The sequence below is a fragment of the Mustela erminea genome, chromosome 9, assembly GCF_009829155.1.
Source record: "Mustela erminea isolate mMusErm1 chromosome 9, mMusErm1.Pri, whole genome shotgun sequence".
NCBI classification, from domain to species: domain Eukaryota; kingdom Metazoa; phylum Chordata; class Mammalia; order Carnivora; family Mustelidae; genus Mustela; species Mustela erminea.
The window spans coordinates 17,196,731-17,220,401 of NC_045622.1; the positions used below are offsets into that span (position 1 = coordinate 17,196,731).

Here is a 23,671-nt window from a genome sequence, read left to right on the forward strand (position 1 = left end):
CCTGGTCTTGTCTTCTGAGGGCTTCCCCAGTGTGCCTTTGGAGCAGGACGGAGCGGTAGGGGACAAACCACTGTTTGCGTGCAATTGGAAGGTCGGCCTTGAAGGAGGAGGAAGTGAGGCACCAGGAGAGCCCTTCGTCCCTGTCCCACTTGATCCTGTCATCAGCTCGGTGGGGTGAATATTCTCACTTTACCAGTGCGGAAGCTAAAACCCTGAGTGGAAGCTGTAGGAGACCGTAAAGCGGTATGAGCTCAGGTCTGGCTAGCATGATAGCCTCTGCTCTTCTGTTACTCTGCAGCCCAGTCCTGAGGCAGGCACAGAGATAAGACCCAGCACGATGCCCAGAGCCCAGAGCCGTGCTCAGGACTCGCCTGTCGCTCGACTCCATTCACAAAGAGGTGCTTTCTTGCTAGTACACCAGCTGAGAGCATGACCACCTTGTCACACCCAAGTGCGTTCACAGAGTAGGGCCTCCTTGTGGCACTCTGGAACACCACTTAACTCCAGGGCCTCTCGTTGCATGTGAACTTGGAGAGGTAGCCTTGCTCTGCCTCATCCTTGCTGATAGCCTGGATATGCCCATCGCAGCTTTCAGAGGGTGACAGGGCCGGTGAAATCACCTGTAGGTAGCTCTCAGCTTCTACCCAACTTCAGACCACTGAGGACTCAGATTGCCACCCCAGTCGTCCCTCTCCACCACGAGAACGGCCACAGCCACTGTGTATCTCTGTGGGACCTGCCTGTACCCAGCCCTCTCTAGCACACGGAGCTTTCTCTAGACCCCTGGCCAGAGCTGCCCAGTTGGGTTCACAGCGGCCGCAGGCCTCTCCTCCAGAAACCAGGCCTGCTTCTGAGCCCAGAGCTCCTGCTTCTGTCTTGTGCTTTGAGTGCCCTCCGTCCCCTAGTCCTGCTCCATTCGCTTTGCTTTCTGGCTCCCTCGAGTCCCCTAATTCTTTCTTTCCACACTTCTTCCTGGCTTATCACCCCCTTGGGGCTTTCATTCCCCTTCCCTGTATGCTTCTCCTCTCTGGGCCTAGCTGCTGAGCAGCACAGAGAAAATGCACAGCTGTCTGGGACTCAGAAGTCCCTGTGCACGTCCCTGATCTGTCCTGTCAGTTCCCAGGACTTCTCCAGACTTTCTTCACAGCTTTCCTTCAAGCCCCCGGCTCACCTGCCTATGGTCCCTTCCATGCTGCCAGACAAAGAAAGCTTCCTTAGTGCTTACCCCACCCTATTACAAACCCCTCGGCGGCCGGCCCCCACTCCTGGTGCATCAAAAACCCCGGCCCTGCTTTAAACTCCCGGTTTTCCACCTGTGTCAGTGGGCGATAAGAATGGCTGCACAGAACAGAGCCGAAAGTGACCATGGCTTTCACAGTTAATGTCCCTCCTCGTGAAAAGATGGTGGAGTCCTTCAGCAGGCCTGGGTTTCTACAGCAGCAGGTCTGAGAGGGGACCCAGGCTGCCTGTGACCTCCATCTTCAAGGTCACCTCATGGTCCAGGAGGTCTGAAGCCACACTGTCATCAGCGTTCCAGGCAGCAGGAGGGGGGTAGGAAGGGTTTCTCCCTCCATTTCTCTTGAGTGTTTGCTGAGCTCTCATGTGATGCCTCTGCTTGCAGCTCATTGGCCAGAACGTTGTCACGTGGCTTCTCCTAGCTTCCAGGGAAGTGGGAGGTGGGAGGTGGGAAATGTAGATTTTCTTCCAGCCGGCAATTCTCACGAGGAACCAGGATTCTCCTGAGGAGGGGCGGAAGAGTGGGTGTCTTCTGGGCAGCTCCCCGTGTCAGCCGTGCTACCGTCCCTCCTCAGCCTCCCTCCGCAAACGCGCTGACTTCCTCCCCGTCTGTCCTTCTACATGCTTTGCAGCGTGTGGTCTGCTCTCTGAGGACTCTGCCCCCTCCCCGCCTCCTCGTGCCATCTTTCTCTGCAGTATCACACTTTCTGTACTTGCAACTCGTCATTCATAATCCTGTTTTTCTTCTCTGCCCCTCCTTCCTCAAAAATGAGTGCTTTTGAGGGGCCTGGGTGGCTCCGTGGGTTAAGCATCTGCCTTCGGCTCAGGTCATGATCCCTGGGTCCTGCTCAGCGGGGAGCCTGCTTCTCCCTCTCCGTCTTCCCCTCCTCCATGCATGGGCGTGTGGGCTCTCTCTCTCTTTCTGAAATAAATAAAATATTTTTTAAAAAAACGAGTGCTTTGAGGACAGAGAGCCCACCATGTTTATCTTGGTGGTGGTGGGTTCAGTGCCTGCCCCAGTGTACCTTCTCTGTAAAATAAATGCTGAAGGAAGACTTTTCTCTCTTGAGCTCTCCTAAAGCTCTTGACAAGGGCATTAATTAGGGATTTCAAGAGAACCACGTCTCTGGCCATGGAGCTAATGTCCTTTTCCATCCTGTTTGCCAGGTTTACGGCATTTTCTATGCTACGTCCTTCCTTGACCTGTATCGCAGTCCGCAGAGCCTGACTACTTCCCTGCACAACAAAACAGTCATCGTCAGTAGGGACGAGCAGTATTTGTTTCTGGTGAGTTTCCCATAGCGGGGAGTCCAGAGGGGTTTCTGTGTTTTAAGGATGGCTTAAATCCTGGGCTCCTAGCTCAGACCCTGCGCCTGGGGAGCTGGAGGCATGACTCCAGGATCTGTGTGTGTGCAAGAGGGTGGTTCCTCTTCTGTGAAAGCATTGGATTCCTACTTCAAGGAAAGGACTGAATGACCCAGTAACCAACCGCATCTCCGTGGGGGATTGGGAACTTGGCAAATGCATAAGCATTCACAGGAATTCACATTCCATTTCCAGGACTAGGAGCTTAGCCCACATACACTTACACGTGTGCCAAGATAGATGGAAAAAGATGTTGGGTATACTGTTGCTTGTGATAGCAGAAGATTTCAAACCAGTGGCTATCAGGAGAACACTGGTTAAGAACACAGGGCAATCCTTCAAAAGAAATAGAACTGAGGTAGAAAAATCTTCCAAAGAAATAGTACTGACGTGGAAAATATTTGTGCTCTTATTAAGTGAGAGAAGTGAAGAGCCTAAAAATATGAGCCTAAAACTTTCTCATTTGTGTAAAAAAGTTAAGAAAAACAGGCTACATGTACACATGCCTATACAGGTATGTATCTGGTATGCACATATGTGTGTCTGTGCTTACAGAAGCATAAGACATTTCTGGAAAGAAGCGCATAAAACTCTTACAGTTTCTAGGAAAACGGATTAGAGATCTGGGGAAGGTGAGGCATTATTTCACCTTTTATATCTTTACTGCTGATTGAAATTTGTGTACACCTGTCACTGTTTTCTTGAAAAGAATGGCTTGGTGCCAACTCCATGCGCCCCTGTGGTATTGGTTTCAGGTGCGGGTGGTGGTGCCCTACCAAGGGCCATCTTCCGACTACGTCGTGGTCAAGATGATCCCAGACAGCAGGCTCCCACCGCGTCACCTGCATGTGGTTCATACCGGCAAAACCTCGGCTGTCATCAAGTGGGAATCCCCATATGATTCTCCTGACCAGGACCTGGTGAGAGGGGCGGGTGTCCAGCCAGCCATTCCTTTTCTTGGCATGGTTGGGGACGGGCCAGAGGGTGCTGTCACCCGGCATGAAAGCTGGGCTTGGCCGTGGGAGCTCAGTGGGAGGTCTCATCGCAGTATCTGTGTGCCCAAAGATGGGGTTCTTAGAGGTGCCTCTTCTGAGTCGTCCCTTCTCCATGACATCCAGCTGTTCTAGTCGTTTGTCCCTCTTCTTCTCTGCCGTCTCCTCTTCCCGTCCCTGAGCCGCTAAAGTGGGTTGGCAGACAGAGGCCTGCCGGCCAAGCGCAGCTTGTTGCCCGTTTGTGTAAATACAGCTTATTAGAACCAAGCTCTAACCGTTCATTTAAATCTCAGCCTGTGACAGCTTTCCTACTGCACAGGGCAGAATTGAATCACGGAGGGAGAGACCATTCGGCCTTCTAAACCTAGCATTTTCTACCTGAAGCTTTACAAAAAGGTTTACTGGCTCTTGCTCTAAGAGAAGAGGCGAGGGGCGCCTGGGGGGCCCCGTCGGTTAGGCGTCTGCCTCTTGGTTTCAGTTCAGGCCGTGATCTCAAGGTCATGAGATTGAGCTCTGTGCTGGACGTGGAGCCTGCTTGAGATTCTCCCTCTGCCGCCTCCTCCCCCCTCTAAAAAGAAAAATAGTAAGAATAAAAGAAGAGGCAGTAATTCTGGAAAATGGCTCCCATTTTCCTTTGACCCAGGCTAATTTTCCCTCCATCCCCTCTGCCCTCTCCCTCATCCCCGGGGTAGTTTTCAGTGCTCAGTTGCTCTGGCTTTCCTTGACTGTCCAGTTCTTCCTGGTGATTGAGTTCCCTGTACTTGCCCCATGTCCCTGTATTTGACCTGGCCTCCACATATGTAAAAAGCAACCTGGGAGATAATAAGTAGAATTTGCTGTCCTTTCGTTGCCTCTGACACCACCCAGAGCTATTACAGCCGGGGAGATTCACTGAGCACTGAACTTGAATTGCTCTTGTCTGTTCCATCCTCTGTGTGGATGCCACAGTGAATGGGACTTTCCCTGGGGTCATTTTTTTGGGTCAAATCACTAATTCTGTGCACAGTTCTGGGGGTGAGTGCTTGTTCCAAGTCTGAGCCTGGCTACCTTAAAGGCTTTCCAGAGAACGGAGTCGCTGCGGGCTCAGAAGGCGGTTGCTGTGGCTTGTAGCCCCTGTATACACTTGGGTTTTCCATTGCCCACTGCTGAATTGCAAAGAGTAAAAAAGTGCCAAGTTTCTGATTACCAAGGGTCTCTCTCTCTTTTTTTTTTTTTTTTTTTTGTCCCAGTTATATGCAGTTGCTGTCAAAGATCTAATAAGAAAGAGTGACAGAAGCTACAAAATAAAGTCCCATAACAGTACTGTGGAATACACCCTTACCAAGTTGGAGCCTGGAGGGAAATACCACATCATCGTCCAGCTGGGGAACATGAGCAAAGAGTCCAGTATAAAAATCACCACAGGTAAATGGGAGGGAGAGCAGGGTCCTTCTCACACAGGAAGGGTCCCATGGGGCTGCTCGGACGCCTAAACAGTAACAGTGGGAAGGACAAACACCCTCTTCAGTGTCCACAGCGGGCCCAGCAGGATGGGCTTTCAGTGCCTGGGCTGCAGCATGGTGGGCTGGAGGGTATGCTGTGTCTCTTTTCACCCTCCCTCTGCCCAGTTGGTTTTGACACTGGGGTGCAGAAGAGCAGGAATGCCCAAAAGAGTTAGGAAATAGTTTGCCACGAAAGCCAAGGATGGGAACCTGGGCTGAAATCCTGTGGTTCCTCGCGGCAGGGAGATGTGTAGCCAAGGAGGGAGACCAGGAACCGTGAAGTAGATTGAAGGGGCCTTGCTGCCAGCCCGGGATTGGCTCGGCAGTCAGACTCTGGCTGAGAAAGCAGCTCATGAGCTCCGGTACTTGGGCAGCAGCAGACGATGTCACGGTGTCTGTGACGGAGGCTTGGTCTCACCAGGCCGGCCATGTGAGGAGTGGGTCTGGGCGGGACTCAGGGTGTCATTCTAGGGCTCTATGTTCGGGCACAGGCCTTGGCCCCTTGCTGAGTTCTGAGGCTCCTCAGGCCCTGGGGCAGGACTGGGCGAGCAGGAGGCAGACTGGAGCCAGAGCAGAAGTCCAGCCAGGGAACTGTGTCCATCTCATTGCTTCCCTTTCTCCCCCACCCAATTTGGTTTTGGCATCCGTGGCTCTCAGGGCCACTGAATGCAGTACTGTCCACATTTCTTGGCTAAAGGTATTATAACAACAACTAAAGAGATGCCAGTTAGAGAGTGTCTACCATGGGCTATGCTCTATGCTAAACAACATATGTACTTTATTTGTTCCTTAATCTAGCCTTTTGAGTTAGCATTCTTTTATCTTTTCTTTTTTTTTATATATATATATTTTATTTTTAGAGACAGCACAAAGGCATTGGGGGGAGGGGCAGAGGGAGATGGGGAGGGGGAGAGAGAATCCCAAGCAGGCGCCACACTTCATGCAGAGCCCGACCTGGGTCTCAGTCTCATGACCCTGAGATCATGACCTGAGCCTAAATCAAGAGTCAGATGTTCAACCTACTGAGCCCCTCAGGTGTCCCTTAGGTTAGCATTATCTAATATATTTAATCAAACAGGAAAATGGTGATTCCATTCCATAGCCACTGACTGCATCCTGTCTCATCTTTAATTTTCAGTTTCATTATCTGCACCTGATGCCTTAAAAATCATAACAGAAAATGACCACGTTCTTCTGTTTTGGAAAAGTCTTGCTTTGAAGGAAAAGCATTTTAATGAAAGCAGGGTGAGTCCCTCCCTCCTCCTCAATGACTTTGGGAATCTAATTGAAACGCAGCTTTAGAGATGAGCTCGTTAATGGCATGCTGGCATAGATGGGGAAAAAACAGAATAGGGCAAGGGAGTGAACTTGAGAATTAAAGGACCATTTTCTGTGGGCTTGCTAATTAGTGAAATGTTTATACTGCCCATTAAAGATGAGAATCTCTGCACTAAGCACTTTTCATTCCTGAACTTGTCTTTCCCTAAAGACAGGGAAATGGGCTGGAACCTGCGCTGTGCCTTCTGAAGCTGGGTGGGGCTGGCCCTGTCCTCCGCAGCCAGTCTGAGAGCGGGGCTGTGGCTCCCATGCCAGGGGCTGAGCCTCAAACTGGCCTCGCGGTTTCTTTGCCGTGGTGTGAGAGAGAGCAGGAAGTGCTCGAACATAGTCTCTTGACCTTATAGAAAACACTGTTTTGTCTGTTATTGGCAGACCGATGACTGTATTCACAGCAGACGGTGGGAGGGGGAGGAGAGCGTCACCAGGGAACAGATTGGCCACCCAGAGGTGGACAGATTCTGTAGTGGACCCAGCCTGTCCCCATGGTTGGCAAAGCAGGAGCTAAACAGAGACACAGTAAATCAGCTGTGGCTGTTTCAGGGTTCGGTGGCGGCAAAGAGCGCTGGGGTTGTGAACAGTCACGGTGTCAGGCCAGAAGCACAACTAGATTAAAACTTGAAACTTCTCACAACTCTTCCAACCGTGACGTGTAAGTGGTTAATATACTCGAATACAAAGAAAGCTTTCAAAGCCGTTCAAAACAGAAATTGATTTCTGTTGTTTCTGATTTGTTCCCGAATTGCTTCTGATTTCGGAAGAGGTACAGGTAACAAAGTAAAAACTATAGTAGTCGTAGGCAAAAGAAAAGAAGGATCTACCTCCCTGATCATCTGAACCACAGAGACAGGACACTTTCATGTGAAACAGGCTGAGTTTGTGGGGAAGAGTTACCAGAATGAGTTGTAGTCGGGGAGTTTAGCACTCTGGAGATAACGAATTGGAAATGCTTCAGTAAGGCCTTTGGGTAACACGTATCCAAAACCGAAAAAGCATTTACAGCCTTTGACCCGGCAGTTCTTTCAGGATCTTAATCTGAGAAAACGATATACTCCACGAATTTATGGACAAGGCTCTCCAGGGCAGTTCTATTTCTGGGAACAAGAAAGAAGAGACAACTAGACAACTTTAATGTCCCAACAGAAGACGACTAGTTAAATAAATGGTTGATGTTTGTGTCATTTAAATGTTTTTCTTTATACCTTTATGTATTTTGCAAATGTTCTACAGCAGGTGTATATTAGATAGAAAAGGATGAATGCTAGTGTAGGTTGGAGAAGGCAGGAATGGAACTCCAGGCAGGTGGTGCTGGGAGGCCCAGTTTGGCAGCCAGCTGTCATCAGGGTCCCTCCTAGGTGGCGGACGCCTGGCTTTCAGGTTGAGCTGGCAGGTCAGTACTTCACTTCCCGTGGAGTGTGCATAAGCAGGTCGCATGTCCTCCCCTCCCCGCCCCCCCGCACTGGGCTTAGTTCAGTGGAATGGGGACCAAGAGCCGGTGAGTGTGCAGTGGGGCCCAGTATGTCGTTCGAGATATGAGAGGAGGCTTTTTCTTTGATGCTGGTGGGGTAGGAGTTGGTGGCTTTGACACTGGGGTACTTAGAGATTAGCAGAGAAGTCCAGTAGTCAGTTCTGATCCCATCCTGATCTTGAAGCACTTTCTCTTCAAGGCCAGGTTGGTCTGGGGCAACCATCCGCCTCCAGGAGCTGGAGAGGGAGCTGTGGGCTGCCTATGGAGTTCCCACACGCTGTTCTACCGAGAAACGTTCTGACTTTTTTTATCCCACTGCTGGAGTCCCCTGTGACCCGGATTTATTATCAGTCAGATCCCATTACGGGGAACTACTACTGACTTGTCCAGATTCTTTGTGGCATTTACTATTACTTCAAATGAGTGAACTGTTGACCAGAACTTTGTGCACTGGAATATTTGTTAAAATGGCTTCTATTACGGCTACACTTTTCACTTCCACTTTGCAGCTCCTCCGTGGGTGTGGTAGTTATTTGAGACATTTGGGATGGGAAAATTACCATTTTCTGAATCCAATATCTCAATGGTAATGTAAAAAGATCCAGTAAGAAGCCCAAAGTGCTTTAGCATCTATAAAAGCCTGCAATACGGAGCTCACATAAAGTTGGAACCAGTAATAGAAGCTGTCAGAGTCCTTATTTAAGATCCTGAACAATCTCTCGTGTCTTTGTTTTCAGGGCTATGAGATACATATGTTTGATAGTGCCATGAATATCTCAGCTTACCTTGGGAATACTACTGACAATTTCTTTAAAATTTCCAACCTGAAACTGGGTCATAATTACACTTTCACTGTGCAAGCAAGATGCCTTTTTGGCAGCCAGATTTGTGGGGAGCCTGCTGTCCTGCTGTACGACGAGCTGGGGTCCGGTAAGTCACTTCATGGGGTCATTTCTGTCTTCAGTTCTGGGAAAGTGATGAAGGCTATAGCAGGGTTTGATGAATTTATGTCTTTTTTTTTTTTTTTAAAGATTTTATTTATTTGGGGGAGAGAGCACGCGCATGCACAAGAGCAGGGGAGGGATAGAGGGAGAGGCAGAGAATCCCAAGCTAATTCTGCTGAGCGAGGAGCCTGACTTCAGGGGTCTAGATCATGACCAGAGCTGAGACCAGGAGTTGGATGCTTAACTGACTGAACCACCCAGGTGCCCCAAGATGTGTCTTTCCAAAGTGCATGTAAAATGTTCTCTCTCTCTCAAAAAAAAAAAAAAAACAAAAACAAAACAACAACAAAAAAACTTTTAGTTCAGAAGAAAATCACTTCCGTTTCAATTTAGTCAGGCACTGATTTAACAAACACTTCCTGAGCCAGGTGTGGTGTGAGGAGCTGGGGTTACAAAGTGACCACATTCTGAATGTAAAGCCCAAAAAAGGGAATAGGGTAAAAATGGGTTTTGTTTCAAAAGGAGGTCCTGCTTGGGTAACACTAGGTTGGTATGAGTTTTATTGTTTGTTTTTTGCAGGACTTCTCAGAGCCTCCAATATGCTAATGTTCCCTGTGGTTCTTTCAAGTCAGTAACTAATCTCCTTCCCATAGAGTTACTGATTTTATAGCTTCATCTTAGCCGTTGCTCCCGAGCAGAACCTGAATTTGGCCTGGCATCTTGTCTTTTCAGCCCTCACAGATGCTGGCACTGGGTCATGCTGATGGCAGAGGAGAGGATCCTTTCCTTTACACAGAAATTCTGCTTGTATTGTAGTAGCTTGGCCAGGATATCCACAGACGCTTTGCCACTGGTCTTTTTTTTTTCTTCCATTTCTTCCCAGCCAGGAACTCACCAACACTCAAGCCAAAATCTTGTGTTTGACTTATTGTGTGCTCCAACATGTCCTGCTTCCCAGGCACCTCCCTAAAAGGAAAACCTTGGCAGACTGCTTCCCTTTGGAGAATCCCAGCATACTTGAGGTTCTGAGAAGGTCTTACAGAAAACAAACAACAAAAGTCTTGTTAACCTAGCGTTTCCTAAATAGAGCCTCCTCTCTAAGTAAAACCAATTAATGACTGAAATAGACTGTGGGAAAAAGTGTTGCCTTAATAAAACTGAGCTTATCAAGCAGGAAGAATCTCTCCATGAGGCCTCAGTTTGTCTCTGTCTTGTCCCTTGATGTTTGCTGTCCTCTCAGAAGTGGGGTGAGGGGGCTTCACTCCTTCCTGTTTCCTACACGACCTTGGTTCCTCCCGACTCTTCCAGCTAAGAGCATCCCCCTAATTTAGCGGTTCACACCTGGGGTTAGGTTGGGACATATGATCTAAGAGTTTGCTGCAGCTTTTCCTGGTGGGTCAGTAATGAGAGAAATTAAAGGCATGGATTCTGAGTTGTTAGATTGGTCTTGCAAGAAATGGCTGTTCTCTGGCCCATCTTGATGATCTGGTTGGGGTGAGTTCCTGGGGCGCTACTGGGCCTTCCCCGTGAGGCCCAGGCCTGGTCCGTACCACGTAGCCCTATCCCAGGGCTGGTCATCCCAGAATGACCTCAAGCCTGACAAGCTCCTTATGGGACCTGGAAAGTCCACTGTGCTTCCGTAGCTCAAACTGACTTCCAAGTTCCACTTCCGGTCCTCAGGCTCAGACTTTCCCCTATTTCTTAAGATCAGCCCAAACCCAAAGATGGCTTGGCCCTAGAGCCTTGTGGAGGCCGATCTACCAGCCCATCATCATAGAGCTGGAATTTGTTTCAGACATGGGGAAGTGACATCGTTGTTAGGTCATAGACCCTGAACTGGCTTTGCAAAGAGCATTTAAAAAATGTGAAACGTGTATGGAAGGGTTCTCTCTTTTATCTACGTAAAAAAAAAAAAAAACAAAACCATAAAACTTGATGAGCTGTTAAGTCAGTGTTGCAGTAAAGGAATCTCGTTTGTATCACTTAATGGAGCTTCAGGTAATTGCAGTTCAGAGTGACTTTGGTGCCAAGTAGGGGGAAATAATTGCAATCTCGTTAATTAGTGGTCTGATTTCACATCCTCTTATGTAAGGCAAGCAAGTGGTCTTAAGTAATAATGCTAATGAAATCAATGTTGATACCCCAACAAAGGTCTCCCTTCCAAGAGATTATCTAAATAAACAACAAGGCCGTGATTAGGAGGCTAATGTAATTACCGTATTTGCATGCCCCAGGCCCGTGGGCTGTCAGCTCGTGGCGAGGCATCGGGAAACAGGCGTCAGGTGCAGGAACGGCGGCTCGGCTCACTGTTTGCCGGCTCCTAGTGATTTGGTGCTGGTGGTGTTGGTGGGGAGTGGGGAGGGGGTTGGGTTGCCTCATCGCCCCCCCCAAACCCCTCCCTGACGTCAGAGGCTAATCCGGTGGCATCTTGCCCCGGCAGGTGGGGGCGCGTCGGCGTCTCAGGCCGCCAGATCCACTGACGTTGCCGCCGTGGCGGTGCCCATCTTGTTCCTGGTCCTGCTGAGCCTGGGCGTGGGCTTTGCCGTCCTGTACACGAAGCACAGGAGGCTGCAGAGCAGCTTCACCGCCTTCGCCAACAGCCACTACAGCTCCAGGCTGGGCTCGGCCATCTTCTCCTCGGGGGACGACCTGGGTGAGTGAGCCCCCCCCCCACCCCGGGCTTCCTCCAAAGCCAGGTCCTTGGTTAGGAGATGCGTGGGTTAGGCTTGTCTTGGGACACTTAGGAGGGGTTCGTTAACCAATGATCTCACTGCTTTACTTTAAGTTAAACCCTTTGGAGCCCTTAGCTTGGAACTTGCTTCTCTGTTCAAATATTGGTACTCCCTTCAGCAGTGTGGTCCTGGCCCCAGAGCTGGAGTGGTTTTGTGGAAGAAGTGGGAGGAGCTTGCCTTGTGTAGGAAGGATAGGAGGGCCCGGGGCTTGGGAGACTCCCAGGTTTCCCAGAATGTCCAAGCCCTCTCATCCTTCATGGACCTGGAGGTCTGACATCTTGGGAGAGCCTAGTCAAGAGGAGATGTCATGCTTGCCCACATGACTTCTGTCCAAAGAGGCCCTTTCCATCTGGCTCTCTGTCTTTCTGATACAGCTGGTCAAACCTCCCCGGCCATTCTTCTTTCCCGTATCCACAGCATGGTATGGGAAAAAGAAAGAAGTAGCCCTTTTAAGATGTCTGCATGCTCAGATTCTAAAAGCCAATAGAGCTAGTAGATTGCTTAATATGGTAAATTAGGTGTGTTTCGGGGGTCTTCCCCGAATGTGATTTCACGTACCTATTTTTTTCTGGAAACCAGTTATAATCTTTTTTCTTTGGGAAGTACTTGTATATTCTCCGCCCACTGATCATTTGATATTAGCTTTGCTCCCTCTTCTCAGTTTCCTGTGTTGCTTCGTACAAGTATTTGGGCTGCCTTGCATGAATGGGCTGCATTCTTTGCTTCCGTTCCTGGAGGCAAAAGGTGTTGGACCCTTGGTGGTACCACACAGTGATCACTGAATGTGGATCACAGCTTAGTTGCACAGGATTGGATTAGGGGCCACAGCGGGACATTCTTCGCCCCTCTAAGATCCCTACCCTCAGAGCAGTGAGGGTTCAGAGGAAGAAGCAGATTATGAGGTTTCACTGTTAACATCGGCTGTGGATCATTCAAATTAGTGAAGCTAAATTGCCCTCTGGACTTTTGGGTAGGTCTTGAGATTCCCCCTCCTAAGAGGTTGACTTTCTTTATTTGGTCAAGTTCAAGCTACCATTAAAATAAGCTTGGCTACCCGTTGATGGGGGAGAAGGTGACCCAAGCGTGTCGGCGGGGAGCTGAGCTGGGATTTGGCTTTGGCTACTGCACCTGGTGGGCTGTGGTCCCGATTTTCCAGGCTGGTGGTGTTGGGAGTGGTCAGGGCAGAGCGGTGGGAGTTGGGGTCTGATGCAGATGCGATGGAACTCACCACGGACTGACTCTTTTGCCTTTAGGGGAGGACGATGAAGATGCCCCTATGATAACAGGATTTTCAGACGACGTCCCCATGGTGATAGCCTGAAAGCTCTCCTCACTAGAAACCAAATGGTGTAAATATTTTATTTGATAAAGATAGTTGATGGTTTATTTTAAAAGATGCACTTTGAGTTGCAATACGTTATTTTTATATCGGCCAAAAACAAAAACAAAAAAGGAAAGAAAGGAATGAATAAACTTTCTAGTAATCAGCTGTGAACTTCAAACCAGGTTGATTTTAGTAACCAAATTGCTCTGATTTCATATTAATGTAGTCTTACAGGGCTGTGCTTGCTGGGCATGCTTTTAAGTCTGTGAGATAATTTTGAGTCAATAAATTGGCCGTTCTTTTTATTTTTCTAAGACACAGAAATGTATTTAATAAAAACGTTGAGAGAGGGTGATGGGTGGCATCTCTCCCACCCCCTCCCCTCCCCCCGCCATTGAAAGTGTGCTCAAATTTTAAATTTTGTTTGGATTTTGTTTATAGGAAAGAGTTTGTGTGTATAGTGGGGAAAGGTTCTTTTCTGTACTTTTGTTAATTTATTCGGACTCTATATAAGGCAAGGCTTTCGTGGTCGTCGACTCCGCACGTTATGAGGGGTTGTAGGGTCGAGGGGTGGGGAACAGAAGCAGTTTTGTTGCCATTCCGGAAACAGTCCGTTTTTATTCACTTGTGTGTCATGTAATGGTATCGGGCAGGAGAGCACATTGAATCATTGCTCGGTTTCAGTTAGACAGAGCTGTGGCTCCGAGAGCCCTGCAAGCAACGGCTTCTTCTCTTACGTTCACCGCTGGAATCTTACCGTCTACGCCTCTGCACAAGACGTAGCTCTCCACGCTGCAAGCTGAGAACACTGCTTTATTATACACTGGTGTTGTGGTCATTGCAACAAATGACTGCTCGTGGGAGAGTGCTAGGTCTGGGCCATGAGAGATACACTGGTAGATAAGAGTACCTAATTTGTCCTTTGCTGATATCTTGTTTTTCCTTACCACTGAAGAATCTGGAATGTAAAGTGTTTTTTGTTGTTGTTTGTTTGTTTTTTTTAAGTTTTTTTTTTTTTTTTTTAATTAGAGCAAGTCAGAGTATAAGCATGGGAAGCAGGAGAGGGAGAAGCAGACTCCCCACTGAGCAGAGAGCCCCATGCAGGGCTCGATCCCAGAACCCTGAGATCATGGCCTGAGCCGAAGACAGATGCTTCACTGACTGAGCCACCCAGGCGCCCCTCAAATGTAAAGTTTCATATTTATGTTCAGGTGGCCACTTACTATCTTTAAAACTCTGTCCCTGATATATGCAGTCATTTTGAATTGGGTCAGTGCCTTCTCTCTCTTTTTTTTTTTTCTTTTTCTTTTCTTTCCTTTCACCTCCTTCCCCGCACCCCTGCCCAGTTGAAAGGATGTTGTTCGCTCCGACAGAGATACAGGAGATGGATGCACTTGAGACCATTCCATCTAATTAAGAGTCACAGCAATGCTAGAGCTTACTTGCTCTGTAAAACAAGCTGAGCTTTTATTCCTTATGCCTTTAAACACCACCCGGGTATTCACCTCATGGCCACTTGCTAGGTCCGTGGAGTCCCATCGCAGACCAACGCCCGCCCTAGACACCGACGTCCAGCGCCCTGGTGATTCCTGCCGGAGGAGCCCCACTGGAGAGAACTTCTCAGCTGAGAAACAGGGAGTTCGGGGATGTCCCAAAATCATGTTTCTGAATATGTGTCCTTTATATGCAAGCTTCGTAAAGACCCCGTGTCCTCCGAGGTGTGCCGCGTCACCTTCTCACAAGTATTTGCTTTCTTTTAACCAAAAGTATCATTCTTGGGCAAGAATATAGTTTTGTTCTATCTAGTGACTGTCTGGAAAACAAAGAGCCAATTAAATTTTTTAGTTTTAAGAAGTTTAATTTATATATATATATACACACACACACACACACACACACACACACACACACACACATATATTTTGAATGAGGAGTATTTTCAACTGTAGACATGGAGTTAGGTCGTGTGGGTGAGGCTCCGTTGTATTCTAACAAGCGGTGGTCACGAGGAGCTTCTTCCCGGCCTTTCTCCCCACTTCTCCGCCTCCCTTTCCTTTGTGAGTTTCGTAAAGAATGGAGTTTCTTTGGCTTTATCTTGTCTTACCTTATCTTAATCGGACCACTAGAAAGTATATTTTCTTCTTCTGCCAACTTCTCGTTGGCATTTGTAAAAGCTGATCTCAAAGGCTCTGAGACGTGCTTCTCCGTGGCTCCGCAGGCAAGCCTTTCTACAGAGCCTGTGTGTCCAGTCGGCGACCGGAGACCCGTCTGAGCACCCAGTTCCTGTTCCTCGTGCCTCCAGCGCTTAGTGCACAGTACTGTATAGACTGACCGTCACCCCTCTCCTCGGAGAACGCCACTGTGCTGTTTGAGACAAAGCAGCCTTTTAGGGCTAGAGTATTTTATATACACAGAAGAGCTGAGTTTCTGAAGACTAAGCTAGGTAGACGCAGCTACGTGTAAATTGTATATTTTTATGAACTTTTCAAGCACGCACTCTTCCTTCCCTCTGCATAGCTTTGTGGGGTTTCGGTGTACGTGTGCTGTCTGCGAGAGTCCAGAGGTGGGAGTGGCCATAGGAGAGGGGAACAAAAAGTATGTGTGGCCTTTGGAAGTGACCAGGTAATTGTCTTCACTGTGACCAGGCGGAGCCCCTGTTTGTGAAGAAGGGGCTTTTTCGTACCTCCTTGGAGATGCCACCTCGAAAGTTCACATTGTACAGGGTAAAGGTTTTATTCTCCCCCAGCGCACATTTGAATGTCAGAAGCCCATATCCACATGGGCCACGGTGGACCACTAACGGACCACTAATATTTGGCAGGCCAGGGGGATTATGTCCAGATTTTCTCTGGAGGCTGATCTTGCCCCTTTATGTCCTAAACACCCCTCGACCTCGAGCCTTGTGAGACCCGGGTCCAGGCAGGTGAAATGACAGAGTCAGATTCCGAGGAGGAGTCGAGGGAGGAGCCACGTCTATGCAGACCTCTCCAGACAGGTGAGATGCTCCAGGAACTGCTGGCTGCCCTGGCCTGCTGGGTACAAGGTTATGATGCTGGGTCACTGGTTGAAACTTTGGACTTTGGGAAGAGAGGTTCCTGGGGTTCCATCTCTGCTCAGGGCGGAGCATCTATCTGGGGCATTTGTGGGACAGGTGTGGGACACACTGCGCCATTGCTCCTGCCCGGCATCCTGGCCTCCTAGGTTAAACTAAGCTGTAGCCGTTTAAGGAATGTACCCCTTCTCACACAGTGGCTGTCTTAGAGGGACCTGGGGAGAGCGGTGGTGTGGTGACGCTCTTAGAGATAATCGTCCACTTCCCCTTGGAGAATCCTGTCTTCAAATATCCACCCAGCGGTCCCTCCATCTTGTAAGATTATGGTCCCACTGCTTCGTTAAGGGCAGAAACCTCATCTAGTTAGGTTTGGTTGGTCACTTCCCTACTAAGGGGGGCATGGTGCCTCCCCGAGAAGATTTCTTCTCTTCCTTCGACAGAGCTGGGAGACCCCTCAGAGAAGGGTTCTGGGAGATAAGTCAACCGAATACCATCTCCATATTGATTTTCAGAATTGACTCTTGAAACTTTGTGCAGAATCTTCCACTTTGTTGGGATTGTCTCTTGACATTCCTAGTTTGTTATTTTTATTAACTGGAGTGTGTGCTGCCTTTCAGGTACAATTTTTGTGTAATAAAAGCCAGTGCATTAAGTTTATATAGACTACTTTCTATGCAAGACTGAGATATGGAATAGAGAGCAGGAGGTATGGGTAGTTGGGTACATGGGCAATGAGCTCGTTCTCAGAATGGGAACCTCCATCGGACGTGGGCTGAGGGAGGACGGGTTGCATGTATGTTTCTGCCCACTGATTTTGAGCAGCCATATTAGGAATTAAATCCTCAGAGCCAAGTAACCGGAGACTGGTATTTGTTTCATGTGTGTTAACGCCAATGGAAGAAAGTACGAGTGCCGAAGTGGAACATTATTCTCAGATATCCCGTGTCATTTCTCCTGTAAAGACTCTTGTTACGAATTGCTAGAAACTTTAGGCAAAATCCAAGTATTGGCAGCAAAATAAAGGCCTACTCTGCTCTTATTTAAAGTGAAACACTGTATACTTGTTTCTCTCCAAAGTGAAATTAGGCGTTTATGATTTCAATTGCCTTGATACGTTTCCAAATCACCTGTTTCTGCTGAAGATTTTACTATATTGTTGCACAATTTTATGATAATTTTTGTCTCAATGTCAACTTTTTTCACTGAATAAAAATGTAACTGGGTCAAGGAAACACCTCTATGAAAATCCACTCTCTCTTCCTGTGTCTCGAGTTCTTTTGAGTGCAATAAAGATGGTTAATACAGTCTCCGAACACCCTCCAATTTGCTGGTTCTAGAAGGAGGCTGCTTCTGTAGATGAGGCCACCCTGAGACCTGGAACAATTCTGTTATTGACAGGGTGGTCTCAGACAGCGGATCCTCGACGCGCACGGTGCCTGGGTGTTGTCTGAGGGCCAGGGAGATGTCAGGGCGGCTGTTGTGGGGTAAATAGAATTATCCTGAAGGAGCAGTGGCCCCCTGAAAGCTGTCATCACAAACGGAGGCACCGTTTGCTCCAAGGGCAGAAGAAAGCACTGCGGTGTGATACTCTGTGTGTCAGAGAGCAATTTGAGGAGGTGTCCCTGGGCTGCAGTCGTGAAGCAAGCGGCGTGCTGCTTGGGTGGGGGGGGGTGAATGGCACGTGGGCCCATCCAACAGGACCAGAGCACCTGGAACGGGAGAGGAGGGGAGGTTGGTGTTTTTAATTCAACAGATCCGCTCGCTTGCTGCTTTGGTTTAAAAACTGAGCCGAAATAGAGCTCTGAAGGACTGTCATTCTGTTCTATAGGAGAGGAAAAAAAGAGGCCCAGAGAGGTTAAGTAACCGGCTTAGGGGAAACCAGAGCGTGAAGGGCAAGACCAGCCCCCAGGGCCAGGGATTTCTAACCCGAGACACTGCCTCCCCGCAACCCCGTCACCGTTCAGAGTCAGAGCACAGTCCCAACACGTCACACCCAGAGGTATCCCAGGCGTGCATTTGCCTGGTCACGGCCTAGCCCTTAGGTTTCCAGGCTTGAGTAATTTGTCAGCACCTCAGGGAGTTCATTTCTTGTGGGTAAAGCACTTTAACCAAGCTCGTGAGACTGATCTGCAACAAAGCCCATTTATGAGCTCATCACGGGAAACAGTCCTGGCACCTAGAATGTCTAAGAAAGTCTTGCCAGTGGGGCCTCCATCCATGAAGTCCTTTCGCTGAAGGTTCCCCTCGACAGGGCTTGGGCACTGCCTGGATCTGCTACTGATGGCTCTTTTTTGGGGGTTTTCCACTTAAACGCCATATAGCTACTGTTGATGAAGTCAGACTGGGGGCGCCTGGGTGGCTCAGTGGGTTAAAGCCTCTGCCTTCAGTTCAGGTCATGATCTCAGGGTCCTGGGATCGAGCCCCACATTGGGCTCTCCGCTCAGCAGGGAGCCTGCTTCCTCCTCTCTCTCTGCCTACTTGTGATCTCTCTGTCAAATAAATAAATAAAATTTATAAAAAATAAAGTCAGACTGGGTTTCAATAGAAGCTTTCTGGCTTGAGAACCATTGTATCTTAAGATTATTCTACCGATTATATGTTGGTTTTAAAGTTGAACTCTGGGGGGACATTGTTTCTGAGTCCTAGGGGACACCTCCATGTGGCCTCAAATTCTGAATTCATCTATCAGCTAAATCTCATTCCCCAGTTCACGGCAACTTAAAAATGGAGAGACTGCTAAAAGTAGACAGCCCAGTGTTAAAAAACTAAGAAAAGTTAAGCTATCATAAACCCTCGATAAAGGAACTTGGAACAACTGGAGGCCATTTACCCTAAGCCCTATAGACCCCATAGGGACAGTCCCAAACATTGAGTAGCTCACTTGTTTAGAATAATAGTAGTTCCCTTCTCTGGAGCCCCTGTGCTTTGCCAGTCAGTGTGCTAAACCAGGAACATCTTTTGTTAATTCTAGAAGCAATCCTGTGACTTAGATTATTAATCTTTGTTTTAAAAGATGAGTTAAATCAGTCTTAAGAGAGGGGGAGAGGGAGGATAACTGAGCTCTCACATGTAGTCAATGCAGCAGGTTCAAATCTTGAACCTAGATTTATTCCATTCTTAAGTTGGTGTTCTTATTCACCCTTTTGGTTTCAATATTAGAGCTCTATAATAGTAATACTATCTGGTTAGGGAATTTAAAGACACAGGTGACAGAATTTTTTTTTTAAAGATTTTATTTATTTATTTGACAGAGAGAGATCACAAGTAGTCGGAGAGGCAGGCAGAGAAAGCGAGAGGGAACAGGCTCCCCGCTGAGCAGAGAGCCCGATGCGGGACTCGATCCCAGGATCCTGAGATCATAACCCGAGCCGAAGGCAGCAGCTTAACCCACTGAGCCACCCAGGCGCCCCACAGGTGACAGAATTTTAAAGGATTTCCCCCAGAAAGATGACAAATGACGTTTGGAGACATAGAGATCTACTTAAATTTCTTTGCAAAATCATTCACGTGGAACACAATATTCCCCAAGATGCTAGATCAATGAAATCTTTTTTTTTTTTTAATTGGAAAATATTTTTATTAAGAATTCAGTACTTAGGAGCACAGAGAATTCTCCTTTGACAACCTGTTAGATTTTATCAAAATCCCTTGCATCTTGGGAAAAGAATGTTTAATGCACTTTTTATTCACCATTATTTATGTACACGGTGGGACACACCATTGCCACATGTTCCTGTAGGGCGATAATTGGGCTAGCATGAGACCATTACGGTCCCAGCAAAAGGAGGTAGCTGCTATTCCTTTCATCCAGCCCTAAACGCCTTTGATGCCAGTGCCCCATTAATTTTTTTTTTTTTAAAGATTCTGTGTAGGGTAATTTGAGCCTGCAATAATTTACCGAAGAACAATGATGTTAACGCTTTTAAAAATGCTAATGTTATCATTGTTAATGCCGCAACCTTATTTAATGCCAAAATGACAACTGGTAATGTTTGGGAATATTTGTATGAAAACAATGACATTTCATACTTAAAACTTGGCATCAGCAAACTTTGAGGAAGAAAAAAGGGCTTGGATTTAAATGTAAATCAGCCTTTTATGAAATTTGCCCGTTGGTTGTAGGCGAGTTGGTAAAGCCCTCAGTATCGATTGAATAAAGAGGTCTCATAATTAAAATTTATCTTTCAGGCTCTTGCTAGCAGAAGCCAAACCTATTAGTTACCCAGGGATAGATCAAGCCCTAGATAGTGCTGAACTGTTTGGGTGTGTGTATTTTGGAATTCTTCATAGGCAGTAGATGAACAAGGCAGGAACAAAAATTCTTGACTCCATATGCACACCTTACTTTGAACCTCAAATACACATGATTGCTCCCAAGAATTAGCGTGTCCTCAAAGGAGGAAATGGGATCCCAATGTATCCACAAGGGATACAGGGGAATATGGTTAAGACTCCAAATACAGTGGTCCCAAAAGGCAGTTGCAAAAGCACTTAGAGCAATGGTGGGACGGTGGCAACAAATGGTTAATAGCAAATATGGAATTGCTCGACACCAGACATTATTCTGAAGGTTTCTTATAGATGAACTCATTTAAACCATCACACCAGTCCTCCTCTAAGGAGGATATTATTATTTTTAAGTTATAGATAAGGAAACAAGCACAGAAAGGTAAGGAAATTTGCCCCAAGTTCACAGCAGCTAGGAAGACACAGAACGGGGATTGGAACCTGCATAGCCTGGTTCCAGAGTCTGTGCTTTCAAGGATTTCATGCAGCCACTCCAGGTGATCCTTCTAATAGTCTGATTTAGGTGTATACACTTGGAATTTATTTTAACTAGCTAGTTTACCTTTTTTACTTTTTCTTAAGATCGATTTATTTATTTATTTATTTATTTATTTATTTGAGGGAGACATAGTGATAGCATGAGCAAGGAAGGGAGGGAGAAGCAGTTTCCCTGATAAGCAGAGAGCCTGATGCGGGGCTCGATCCCAGGACCCCGGGATTATGATCTGAACCTAAGGTGGACACTTACCTGACTGAACCACCAAGGCGCCCCTAGTTCACCTTTTAACATAACACTTCTTTGGGGGGACTATAAAAGGAATCTGTATCCACTATAGAAATTTTGGGAAAAGAAAAACCCCGTGAAGAAAATGAGATTCTTCAGTAAACCCAGTGAAAAACTGTTAACATTTGGTGCATGCCCTTTTATCCCCTTATTGTATAGGAGCGATTGCACCTGGTTACAATTTTGTTGCCATGAATATGACTGAATTCATATAGGGGAATTTGCCAAACCTCTGCTTCTTAAGATTTTATTTATGTGGAGAATGTGCACCCTGTGGGGGAGGGAGGAGCAGAAGGAAAGGGAGAGAGCTCTCAAGCAGACTCCGTGCTGAGCTCTGAGCTTGATGTGGGGCTCAACCCCACGACCTAAGTCCAAGACGGGAACTGAAACCAAGCATTGGACCCTTCACAAGAGCTTTGTTGCTTCGTTACCTCTGGTTTCCCTAGTCGGTGTTTAGCTTTTCAGAACATGGGAGAAACAGCTCTCAATACCTCCACTCAAGAAAACAGCGTGAACAGACGTAAGAGCACAAGACAGATGCGAAAGCAGAAGATGGGTTGCCAGCATGGTTGCTACGTTAAGCATGTTTGGGGGCAGAATCACGTGGCTAGCTGAAAGGGGTGTGTCTAGAGTCTAAGGAAGAGAAGGGAATGGTCTAAAGATGGCTGGAGTCTAGGTGGTTGGCTTGTGTCCGTGTGCCTGGTGTAGAGCACGGGAAGAAGGGACTGGGGAGATCTCTGTCCTTACCAAGCACCTCCTCTGTCCCAGGTCCTGTATTAGGCCTCAGAAGAACAGCGTAGAATATGACAGACAGGATTCTTGCCCTCCCCAGCAGCACAAAGGGTAGAGTCTCTGCAGGGCGAGGCCATCGTGAGTCCTGTGTAGATGATATCAATGGTTTGATAATAGAGGAAGCTGAGGCTGAAAATTTATGTGACTTACCTGGGAGTTGGGCTCGTCAGTTAGCTCATCAATCCCACGTACCTCTAAAAGCCTGAAGTCAAGTCTGTGCCGGAGCATCTCATGATTCAACCAGGGTGGGGGGCGGGTGCTAGGACACTCCAATTTGATACCAAGCCTAAGTCAGAGGCTCCAATTCAGCTTCTAAGAGAAACTCTACTGGGGGTAGAAGAGTGTGGCATTGGTTGCTTACCTAGATTGCATTAATACTGCAATACATTGTTTCCTTCAGGCGTTTGCTTTTTTTTTTTTTTTTAAGATTTTATTTATTAATTTGACAGAGATCACAAGTAGGCAGAGAGGCAGGAGGAGAGAAAGGGGGAAGCAGGCTCCCTGCTGAGCAGGGAGCCCAATTTGAGGCTCGATCCCAGGACCCTGAGATCAGGACCTGAGCCGAAGGCAGAGACTTAACGCACTGAGCCACGCAGGCGCCCCAAGGCAATTGCTTTCCACCCAGAGATTTTCTTAACTGGAAGAGAGGATGCATGAAGAAGGCCAGTACCCAAACACCATTTTGTAACCTCACACTCTTCTTTTACACTCAAGAAACGAAGGCCAACTCTGATAACTTCAGTAAAACACATGAAAAGGAGGCGATCTTTTTATCTACAAAACACACAATAAAATTTTGAAGAGCTCACCTTTAAAAATCTTCCCAGGGCGTCTCCGCTCCCCTCCTTTAGCATGGGGTGATGATGGAGGACAGGGGATTCATCTGTCCCAACCACTCCATCCTGAACCCTACACTCAGTCTCCTGGATCCTGAAAACTAGCCTCCACAAACGTCAATGAGCAAGTTGCCCTTTCCTCCTTGCTTGGAACCCCACGCTGGGATTTCTTCCACTTGCCTCATCTTTCGGGCATTGGTGGAAACCACTTCATCCTCACCCCATTCCACACAGGCCCACAGGAGAGTCACGATGGTGTCCTTCCCTCAGTGTTGGTGTTTGTCGGCTTTAGTAATGGGGCCCAGCAGGAGAGAGAGTCAGAAATATGTCCCTGGGTCCAGGCTAGCCCCTTGCTATGTGCCATTCTTTATCTATAGGGCAGACCTTTTCTGTTAATCTCCAGGTGGGGCTCTGTGAGGAACTGCCCCGGGAACATGGGGACTAAGGTGTGATATGGTTTATTGTGTAGATAAATCACATTTAGAGAATTAATCTTCTGTTAGCAGAGATCCCGGGCTATGGGAACACTTCGAGAGGAAATCCATCTTACCTTCTAACTTGGTAAAAATGCCAGCAACTTCTATTTTGGATGGCAAAATTAAGTTCCCTTAAATTAAAGGCCATACCATCGACTTCTTTTCCGTTACCCACACTTACTCCTGCGCCCTGAACTCCAGATTATTTTGAAAAAGCTTGTTCGGTGGACAGATGAAGGGGTGGATGTCTCCCACTTACTGAAGACCAACCATGTGCTCGGCACAACCACCATTTCATTTGAGATGAAAATCCTTGAAGTAAATATCAGCTCCTCTCATTTTACATAGAAGAACACAAGGCCCCTGTTTGAGCCCAGGTCTGTGCGACCCCGAGATTATTAGCCCCCACGACACTGGTTGATGGATGGTCTGATCAGGTGGGATCAACGCTTGCTTTTTAAGTGCTTCCTGTGCTCAGAGCCCCAGAGGCTCCAGGGGGAGGTGGACAGGAAGGAAAAACAGAACAGTTGTGTCTTAGAGGAGACCGCAAGACACGGATGGAAGAGC

General features: G+C 47.6%; 1 protein-coding gene and 1 long non-coding RNA gene across 3 annotated transcripts in view; both read left to right on the forward strand.

The window, feature by feature from the left end:
• Positions 1-13,852, forward strand: part of SORL1 (sortilin related receptor 1) — a 147,599-nt gene extending 133,747 nt beyond the window's left edge. The window contains exons 42-48 of one of the 2 annotated variants that reach the window (XM_032359124.1): positions 2,404-2,523; positions 3,357-3,521; positions 4,823-4,997; positions 6,213-6,319; positions 8,615-8,807; positions 11,259-11,474; positions 12,807-13,852. In XM_032359124.1, the coding sequence (XP_032215015.1) occupies positions 2,404-2,523; positions 3,357-3,521; positions 4,823-4,997; positions 6,213-6,319; positions 8,615-8,807; positions 11,259-11,474; positions 12,807-12,874 (1,044 nt within the window). In that variant the 3' untranslated portion in view covers positions 12,875-13,852. The remainder of the gene's footprint in view (positions 1-2,403; positions 2,524-3,356; positions 3,522-4,822; positions 4,998-6,212; positions 6,320-8,614; positions 8,808-11,258; positions 11,475-12,806) is intronic. The other variant, XM_032359125.1, reaches the window with a different exon arrangement.
• Positions 13,853-13,965: 113 nt separating this feature from the next.
• On the forward strand, positions 13,966-17,233 carry LOC116599333. Its single transcript, XR_004289314.1, has 2 exons — positions 13,966-15,872; positions 16,370-17,233. It is a non-coding gene; the product is annotated as an uncharacterized LOC116599333 (long non-coding RNA).
• Positions 17,234-23,671: the final 6,438 nt, after the last annotated feature.